This window comes from Protopterus annectens, chromosome 4.part1 (assembly GCF_019279795.1).
Source record: "Protopterus annectens isolate FY-2018-M chromosome 4.part1, PAN1.0, whole genome shotgun sequence".
Lineage (NCBI taxonomy): Eukaryota > Metazoa > Chordata > Ceratodontiformes > Protopteridae > Protopterus > Protopterus annectens.
In genome coordinates, this window is record NC_056734.1 from 159,461,789 (window position 1) to 159,472,839 (window position 11,051).

Consider the following 11,051-nt stretch of genomic DNA (forward strand, 5'->3'; position numbering starts at 1 on the left):
GATTCAGATGTCTGCAGTGGAAAATGATTTAACCATTCATGCATACAGAGTGTAAAGTGTCAGAAAGAAAATGTAGTGTACAGTGATGTGAAGTCACAAAGCAAATGCCTTAGTTACATCTGAAGATAACTTAACAGAATGGCTTCATCATAATGAAAATGAGTTAGACCTACAGTTATTGAAAAATATGCTACTATCAGAATTACTAAATAACAAAAAAATTCTAAGACTAAAAAGCACATAATTGGATCAGGGTTCACACCTGTAGCTATAGGTTTTGTGGGTGCCTAACAGGGACTATGCCTGTTGTGTTGTAACCAGACATGCTGTATGTGCGTAAGCATACTCTCTCTTTGTTTAAAATAATTAATTGCTTCTGTGCAATGAGGTATGCTATAATTTAAATAAAAACACATAGCATATGTATTATATATTATGGTTTTGGTTAAATTACTTTTTTTTTTCAGAAAATCTGGTTGTCTATTTTTTTTTCAGATTTGAAAAGATTTACTATCCAAGGATGTGCACCAACTGGGGGTGAAAAATGCTATACTTGTAAGGAGGGAGTGCATTCTCGAAGATAGTGTAAAGTTGGTACACAATTCCTAAACTCCTGGTTATTCCCTAGCCTCTGTACTGTCCTGGGAAACCCTCTTTACAAATGCTGTCATTTTTTGCACCTCTTCCCCTCAATTGTGCAATGCACAGATACAGACGTTGCGGAAAAAAATATTAGTCATACATTCCCTGTCTGCTCACATGTTTTGTGTAGTTTTTAGGATATTAAAGTAGGTAGACTAGTAAGGAATTCTTACTTCATTTTGAGATTATGGTTCATTTCTGTTATTGTACTACTGGACAAGCATTCCTTTTACTCTCAGAGAGCTGCCTTTCAGCTCCTGCTTGTAGAGAAATTGGATAGATACTTCAGAAAAGTTCATATAACATTAAACTGTTATCTGTGTTTGAGAAACCTAACTGGGAAAGTTTAGAACATCAGAAAAACTTTCATCCATTTGTAACGGCATTTCAGTCCCAGCACCACACACCTTAACTTCTTTGCTCAAGAATTCTGGGCAAAGTTAAAAATGATGGTGAGACAAAGGCCCAAAATCAGGGAGAATTTTAAATATTACTCTAATTCACTTAAAAGGTAACATTTTTGTCAACATACATTTCCGGGACAATAATAAGTATAAAACTCAAATGTCTGGCATTATCAGATGACTGTAATCCTCAGATACTGACCAAAACTATGAGGCAAAATCAGGGATGTTCTACAAAATTGGGGACAGAAGAATTATGGCAAAAAAACACAATCTTCTAGTATAACAAACTCTAAAACCAAGGGAAACCAGATAAAATGTAAATGGATTTCATAAATATGCTCCTCTGTATCCCCCCTTCTACCTGTCACCCTTGGAGTACCCCAAGGTTTTATTCTGGGTCCCCTTCTTTTCTCTATATTCATCAATGATCTGCCCAAAGTTATACCACAGGCAACTTCCATACAGTACGCAGATGATTCTACGCTAATCTGCACTGCCTCTACTCCCACAGAATTACAATCCCTAACCCAGACCACCTTCAACAAAATAGAGAACTGGCTTAATAATCATCTTCTCCTATTGAACCCAAACAAAACCAAACTACTACTTTTCTCCCCCACACGAAAGCTAACACCACCAATAATTACAGTCTCTTCTAACAATGGCACCATAATTTCTTCTGAACCAAACACTAAACTACTAGGTATAACCATTGATAACAATCTGAATTATAATGCCCATATAGACAAAACTATAAAAACAGTAAATAAAAAAATAGGCTCCATGTATAGGATAAAGAAATTTCTAACCCCAACTGCCAGAACCGCCATAGCTCACACACATCTTCTGACTTCTCTTCTCTATGCCTCACCCATCCTCACTAATCTATCAACAAAATCACCAGCTGCTATAACAATATAGCAAGATTTGCCACAGGCTCCACATACAGAAACAACCATTGTCATAATCTTCACAAATTAGGCTGGCTAGAACTACCCAATCAAATATACTATAACCAACTCAAAGTTATTCATAAAATCCTCTACCACCTACCAGTACCCCAATTCTAACTACAATTATTACCCCCTATAACAACCTAACATCCCTCCGCTCATGCAGCAGATTGCTAGTACAAATGACCAAAGCCAACAACTCAGCTGGAGATTCATTATTCTCCAACTCTGCTCGAAAAAAATGGAACTCCCTTCCTCCAGAAGTAACCACTAACAGCTCCTTGCCTCAATTCAAAATATCGCTAAAGACACACATGCACAGAGTCTGGCTATGTCCATGTCTAAACCCAGATTACCCATACAATAATGAGACTGAGGTAGACAAAAAATAGTCGTGCTTATATCTAAATCACAACTAACCCAAAACACACCAAGAAACTATTAAACCAAACTTAGCTCACAAATGTGATTACTCTCTTCTCCCACTATAACTTACTATTCTGCCCACACTAATTAAATTCCTTCCAACCTAAACTACCTTCTCTTATTCATTTTCCTTACTTTCTAACTGAAAATCCTTATCTTATAGACACACCTCTCTTAAAAGATTGTTTTCCCTGTATATTTACTGCATCAGCAACAATGCTTTTTTTTATTTCCTATCTATATGTAACCTTTATAGGATTATTGTCTTTGACCTATTGTTAACTTTCTAGAGATCTTTGTAACCTGCATTTTTTAAATTGTTACTAAACTTTCGTAAATAGATTTTATTGTTAAATATTAGATATCTTTGTAACCTACATTTTTAATTGTTACTAAATTTTTCGTAATGTGGAGCTTTTCTCCCCAGGCCTCCGCTGAAAATGGATATGTATCCAGTCAGACTTTCCCGGTTAACAAATGTAAAATAAATAAAATTCTTTGAACTGAATTGTCCTTTCCTGGGTGCAGTGACACATAAGGCTGTTAACCAAAAGCCCCAATATTCCTGATGAGTGTATTTAATAAGCAATGTCATGAGGTATAGCTTCAAGAGGATGTTTTCTTTCATAGTAGGTTTGCTTTCTTGCAGGTCATGTAGCCAGGCATGCCATGCACAAACTAAGCACAATGTACAAATTAATTTTTTAGAGGCCAACATGTTAGACCATCTCAGATGCAATAATTGCAACACCTACAACTACATAAATGAAACAGATGCAAGTGAACCCAAAGGAAAGGTGTGATGCATCTTTAAGAAGGCTTTTAGGATATGTGTCAAAGAACAAAATAATATTATTTTGGGAAGGACAACAGTGTGCAAATCTAAATTGTCTGGCTGCACCTATGCCATTTTGGGAAAGTGTGAGCAAGCAAAGCACACATTGTGCTGCATGTAATCTGAGACATGCATTCAATCACACTGGTGTATTCACCTGCCATAAAATGTAATGTCCTCCTTTACTACCCAGCCAGATGCACACTCCTAGGCTTCCATTTTTCTGGAATAGGATGTCTTCATTGAAACTGTACATACATCTCAACTGTCCCCGATTATGTCTCAGATTTTAACTCTATCCCTGTTAATCCCACACAAAACTGGTGACTTTAGGAGAAAAAGTGGTGAATTACACTTAATAAATGGCGATAATTACAGTTGTAAATATCTTTCACTTCAGAAAATGCATGTTAGTTCACATCGTCTTATACTGTTAATGTCTCAAACTAATAGTACTAATACTTTTTATAGTATCCATGATTTCTTGGATTATTTCTGGATTTGTCTTTGATTCTGCTTTGAATTATCCAGATTAAATATAAGCTATTGCACAGGCGGTTCCTGACTTATTTTATCTTTAATACAGATAATTATACTGTACTGGGAATGTGCGAACATGCCTACTCCATTTCAAAAGTATACACACTGAATTTTCAGCATATTTTGTGTATACCTCGTTTAAAACAAAGACGCGCGTAAAAAATCAACAACTATACATAATACAAATTCCATATAATATCAGTCAGACAAAGAAATACACACTGACCCAAGTTAACGAACAGAATTTTTCTACATCCAAGCATCCACCAGTAACGGAATCAATAGGACAACGGCATGAACAAAAATTTAAAAAGGTATAATAAAATGTGCCTATGTGCACCTTAATGTTAACCTCACCGGGCAAGTTGAGGATATCAGTGAGCACCCTGCAATGGTAGATCCCAGGCTTGTTCACGCAGTCAGCCCAAAGCCCTTTGGAGCCCAGTTCCTCCAGTTTGGCACAGGTTGCTGTGTTGCTGCTCATTATGTCACAAGTGACAACCCAGTCATTGGTGCAAGTTGCGATAAGAAGCCCGATCCAGCCCAGGATGCCTGCCAGGCAGCCCAGGCACTGCATACATGCCATTGCAAGACTGAAGACTGGAAGCTAGCCACGAGACAGCGTCTGGATTCGAGCCGCAATTTGTCAAACAAGTGCCAAGTGATGAAGACAATTTCAGCTAACAATAAAACTGTTACCTATGTAACAGTGCCAGATGATGAAAGTGTTAAGTCACAGTATAACAAGAAGCAGTAGTATTTGGAGGTTAATTCATTTTACAGAGATGTGTCATTTATAGATATTAACATTAAAAGGGGTATTTGTCCTCAAAACGACCCCACTGATAATTTCTGTTAGAAATGCGCCCTTTATATAAAAAAGGGGAAATGCTACAAAAGGCTCACTCCTGCTGCAAAACACAAAATACAACTGCTATAGTAGTGAAAAAGGATAGCAGTAAACAGTTTATAAGAGAGAGGAAGGAAAATAAAACCGAAAACTTCCAGCCAATGGCGTTGAAAGGACAGATTAATTTACATAAGTAGGGCGGTGCATCCCCACCCCTATAACGTTTCTAGGACAAATTTAGCCTCTGAGTTGTAGAACTGCTCATTTGATTGAGAAGTTTATAAATTACTTTCTTTTTTCAGGTTTCGGTAGGACAGCGCCTTATGTTTACATATTCGCCCGTTTTGGCAAATGTGATAAATTTATACAAGAAACCTGACTAAAACCAGAAATAACGGTGGGAGTGGGACAAAGATCCTATATCGAGGACAACTTTTTAAATGTCACTGTAATTCACTTCAAATGCTAGCAGAACAACAGAGTCTGCATAATCATGCCTTTAATTCACAGTAAGAAACATGAAACGCTAATGTTTGAAGTTACTGACTAAGGTATATCCTCCGTGATCTTCTTGAAGTTCAAACATTTTGTGAGGGAGAGAGCAAAAATATGTCGCAGAACCAAACACAGCTGAGAGGCGTTTGCGGCAGAACATGACAGATAAAGTGGTAGCCCTGCAGGTCTTTGATGGGCATATAAATAATATAACTGAGATATTATGTCTTAATCAATTTCAACTTCACGTCTCCCGGGACAGGCAGCTGTTATCCAGATACTCAGTGGAGGGCACACACTGAATCTGCTTAATTCAGCAGAAGCCTTTCGAAGTCAAGCAGGAATGGAAATCAAACCTGAAGTGGATAAAAACCAGGCACCAACTGAATGTGCTAAAAAACAAAAGAAATAAAGAATATAAGGTGAAGGACCAGGTGAGAAGGCAAGAAATGTGGAAAAAACATAAATATAGTTGCAAGTATAGAAAACTTCTGGAAGACCATCATGTTGATCAAGAACGAACGCAGGAATGGTTAAGGAGAGGTGACTTTACATCAAGAAATGATAGGTTAATATTGACAGCCCAAGATAGTGGGCCACGTACACGCTGGTTTACTAAGTCCATTGAACATGTGGGAGAAGCAGACATATGTATGTTTTGTGGAACCGAATTGGAAACAGTCACACACCTTATTGCTAGTTGCGACTCTCTTATGACAGAGGGACTGAATACTGAAAGGCATAACAATGTGGCGAGATTGTTACACTGGAGATTGTGCAAACATTATGGTGTCGAAGTGGCTGAAAAACACTAGAAACATGAGCCACAGAGAATCATAGAAAATGAAGTTTACATCACATGGGATCACCCAAAAATAGATGCTAGAAAACCGGATATAGTGGTGCAAGAAAAGAAGACAAAAGTAACATTGATCGTTGAAATCGCCACAACTAGTGACTAGTATCTTGTGTACAGAGAGACACAAAGCCATAAAATACCTCAATCTGCAGGCAGAAACGAGAGCCATGTGGAAGAAAGATACCCAGACAGTTCCAATAGTAGTAGGAGCAACTGGTCTTATAAAAAAGAATTTACAATCGTATTTAGATATGTTACCAATTCATGTAACACCGTACGAATTGCAGAAGGAGTCATTACTGGGCACATTGCGGGTGATGCGAAGAGCACTTTTGGCTAACATCAAAGAGTGAAACAATGCAAATTTCATGAACTTTAATTGTACTTTGACTTAGGAATGGGGTCCATTCCCGTCATAAAACCAAAAGACTTGGAGAAATTAAAAAAGGCACATCTATGGAACTGAATTTGAAAAACAAGATGAAGCATCACCTGATGCTTATTTATCAGTAAGTTTATCCCCCCACAAAGACACACACACACACACACACAAACACACACACACACACACACACAATTCTGGAACAGTTTTCTGAACAACTTAAATATTTTGTAATATTCCTTTTGAATTAATCCTCTGAGCTTGAGTAATGCACCCCAGTACTACTAGTCACTTTGTTTCTTTCGGATTAGGTAGAAATAAACTGCTCACTTTGAGTGAGCCTATGCTGCGCACATTCAGGACACCATGTTGCATACCTGTCCAGCTCAGAGCATTAAAAACATAGCAAAGTGCCTAAACGAGAGGATTTTCTTCTTAGTTTTTGGACTAGAATGTCTTTATCAGCTACAATCCATATGGTAGTGATGAGGAACTCATTATAGCTGGTGATAAGGAATTTTCCTTCACAGTTTTAATTTTCTGATTTCCTTAAAAAATTCATTAGGCACACCAAACAATTAGTCTTCCCTCACAACAATCATCTCCCTCCATTCATCCCCCATTTTACTTTGAGCACATAAAACATAAGGCATCACACTTTGCTCAAACATATTTCCATCGACATTTCTACCTCCCAGTCAGGCAGTCTACATTTTTAGTTCAATGATCACTGCAGAAAACACCTCACACACATTCACAATCTTTGTCCAATCAAAAAATGTCACACAGAAGGAAAACTGGTTTCATCAAAACACTGCATAAACTAACACACTCCAAAAATGTATCACACTTTCTACCAATATCCATTCTTCATACCTTAGATAAAATTGCTAGAAAAAAAATGTCTATAGACAAGTCAAAGAACTGCAATTCAGCAATACCCTCTCCTTCACATCAATGCCCCACAGGGATTAATCATTGGCTCTTTCCTTCCTTCATCTTTATTAACAATCTCCCACAAAAGGTTTAAAAGACTTTTTCCTAATATCACAAGAAAATGGCTACTGCAAAGTAATCTCAAGTAAACTGATACATTAGCAACTTTAGTAAAACACTTAATTAATGAATGACACAATGTTTAAAAGTGAATTGCCCACTAACAAGACAAAAATTAGAAGACGAAATGTACCTTCTGCGAGAAGAAAAGCAGCAAGTGATGTGTTTTTTACAAATTTGGAGGGAAGGGTCACCTTTCTAACTTCTATGCTACTAAGAGAATGTTATCATGAAAACTGAAACATATACTTTAAGCTTGGTTGTGCCAAAGTCTCAGATAATTGAGTCATCCCTGTGTCACTGTGTTGCATGCAAGTTCTGTTAGATTCTGGAAGTATGATTTTCCTTGCCAGATTCCATAAGTGTAAGCATAGAAATGGTAACAATCAAAAAGGGGAGGTAGAATCCATTCTTGGTGACAGAAGAGTATTCCCTTGCACAAGTAGAAGTTCAAACAATTCTGGGAAAGCATGTGTCTTATGGCTCTGGTTTACCTCGTTATGTGACACCAGGAAAAAACTTTCCCCATCATAATGTACTATTGAAAATATGGAAGAAGGGAGAATCTGTGCACTCTGTGTCATAAGCTGATGCACTAAATCAGTATAGAAATAGGGGAGAGAGATTAAGGATTTGAAACTCACATAAAATTTCTTAACCAAAACCAGGAGAAAGTTGTTGGCAAAGAAACTACAAAAGGAGCAATCATTTCATTATAGTTAGGGATTCTGTATGTTATCAGAAGAATGTCACAGAAAAGGAGCAACATAAATTCAGATCATAAAACAGATGACAGCATATGAACTGAAGATAAACTGAAAGGAGCTTCTGAAGGAAAAATCATTATAAGAAGAATTAGCAGAGGAACCAAGACCATCCTAGAAAAATACAGGCAGTTGAGTGAGGAATCTAAGAAGACAGTGAACTAAGAAAATTAGATAAACAGGAGAATGTCAAGTTCTGAGCCTAGTTCTGCTAATGTAAAGCAGAAAAAGCAACTGAAGAAATAACATAAGGAGGAGAAATCTGGGAGCCAATAAAATTAAAATTGATGATAAACTTTATTCTGTGATACCTTTTGCAGTGAAATGGGTGAGTCAGTGTGCCCACTAAAACTAAGGGAGGGAAGAGTACAATAAAAGAAAAGAGAGTACTCAAGAAGCTTATGCGACCAGCGGTAGTGGTGCTGCAGTAGTGTTGTCGCCTCACAGCAAGACGTTGTTGCGTTCGATTTTCAGCTAGAGTGTATTCTGTGTGGTGGCATGCGTCAATGGGCGTGCCTTCGCTGAAGGTTGTGCATCAGGGCTGGTAACTCGGCACGTAAAAATCCACTACCAAACATTAGCGGACCGGAGTTACGCTGTGGCGACCCCTAACCTGGATAAGCCGAAAGACACAACAACAACTCAAGAAGCTTATGCTCATAGGCAAGAATGTAAAGTGAAGGTAATTTGTATTTAGAACTACTTTTGTAGGGGAGACATAGGAAAAACAACAGTGTCAGCATTCTTAGGAGAATAAGCTACACATTCTGCCACAGGGCAGTTAGTGAAGACACAAATAAGCCACAAAAACTTTAAAAAGGGGAAAAGGAAAGATAATACTTTAACTAAAGAGAAAGAGATATAAGTAAGGTTATAGGAAGAATATAGAAAAATGGATGTTCCCAATTACTTCTTACCCTTGTTTTGAGTTAAAAGCTGACTATGGAGTAACTAAAGAACTGGAATAAATTCTGTATCAGTTACTAGTGCTAAAACCTTATAGGACACTAGTAATGCAGCTAGCTCATAGTCACATCTGGGGAGGTCAACCTAGGATGGACAAAACTAACACAATGGTATTAGCCAGATTTTACTGACCAAACAATAAAAGAGAGAAATGTGTTCTCTGTCCAGAATTCAGAAAACCGCACATCACCCTAGATACAAAACTTTGTTATTCCCAATGATTATCAAAGATATACCATTTGAATAATTTCTGTGGGCATGTAAGAAAAGGTTTTCAAAAAAAATACTCAATATAGATGTTAGAAGATTCACAATGTGAATGGAAACACCCAGTATTGCTTGTCCCTAAACTTAATATGAGTACAAGATTCTGCAGTGACTTTAGGAAATTAAATAACATTTCAAAGTTTGATAGCCATCCCATGCCAGAACTTCTGAGCTGATAGAGAGTCTATGAAAGGCCAGATACTTGACAATACTGGAGTTGAGAAAGGGATACTGGTAGATGCTACTTACCTCCTCTGCTAAAGAAAAAACAGCTTTTGTATTCCCTGATCATTTATTTCAGTACCTATGCTACCATTTGGCCTACAATAAATCAAATATACATTTCATAATCTAATGGATAAATATTGAAACTGCATTCTCTGTATGCTGTGACAAACCTGGATGGCATGGTCATACACTCAGAGGAATGGGAGTCTATTTTACCAAAAGTGAAGGCTGTGTTAGAATCCATACGACAGGCATACTTGACTGCAGTGGCTAAGAAAAGTAAACTGTGTATGGTAGAAGACAAGTACTAAGGGTACCGTATAGAAAGGGGGGGAGACCACGACTAGAAAAGGTAAAAAGTTAGATGCTATAAAAACTGGCCTATACCCTTTCCAAAGTGAAGTTAACAGCTTTCCTTTGACTATATGTGTACTACAAGAAGGTTGTGCCTAATTGTGTGACTATTGCCTGCTCTTTGACTGATCACAGAAGAAAGGAAGCACCTGTCAAGATGCAATAGTCTGTTGAGGTAGAGAGAGCATTTAATGAGTTAAAAAGCATTCTGCATTCTGTACTTGTGTTACTGACTCCTAATTTTACTAAAGAGTTTACATTATACATCAATCCAACAGAGGTAGGTTTGGAGTTAGTGCTTTTCCAAGACATTCGAGGTGATGAGCACCCTGTTTGCTATATCAGCAGAAAATAAATATTTAGCTATTGAAAAAGAATGTCTAGCAATAAAACAGGCTTTGTATACCTTCTATTTTATTTCCTAGATAGGAACATCGGTTTGGTAACAGATCATGCCCCATTCCAATGACAAAGTTGAGAAACTGAGGATAATAACAAGTTAAGCTAGTAGGCACTATTCCTGTACCCCTTTCAGTATATGGTAACCCTCAGATCTGGCCTTGCCAACAGAGATATTAATAGGTTGTTCAATGTCTACAGACCATTGTTGTGATTCCAGAATGGAGGAGATTAATTGTAATTTGTTGGTTACAGAAAATGCATGTGTTCCTTCAAATGTATACTCAGAATGGGGCTTGCTATAATGGTTGAGGTGTTTAACTCACAAACACAAGGTGCAGTGTTTAATTCTTACCTTTGGGAAGGAAATTGTGTTGGCTTAAAATGACCTGTCATGAAGTAATTAACTATGAACTTATAAAACCATGACTCTAAGGAAAAATTAACAGTTTTGTGGGAGGTTGGTATAATGATTAAGATGTTTACCTTATAGACACTAGATGCAGGATTTGATTCTCACATGGAGTAACTGGTTAAGCTTAAAATGACCCACAAAGACAATTAGCCCAATACTAATCTATAAACCTTCTACTGAGTGTGGGAGTGTTTTCATACCAATTAGTTGGAT

General features: G+C 37.4%; 1 protein-coding gene across 1 annotated transcript in view; it reads right to left on the minus strand.

The window, feature by feature from the left end:
- CLDN11 (claudin 11) overlaps positions 1–4,751 on the minus strand; it is a 281,242-nt gene extending 276,491 nt beyond the window's left edge. The window contains exon 1 of the mRNA XM_044070062.1: positions 4,161–4,751. Coding sequence (XP_043925997.1) covers positions 4,161–4,389 — 229 coding nt within the window. The 5' untranslated portion in view covers positions 4,390–4,751. The remainder of the gene's footprint in view (positions 1–4,160) is intronic.
- Positions 4,752–11,051: the final 6,300 nt, after the last annotated feature.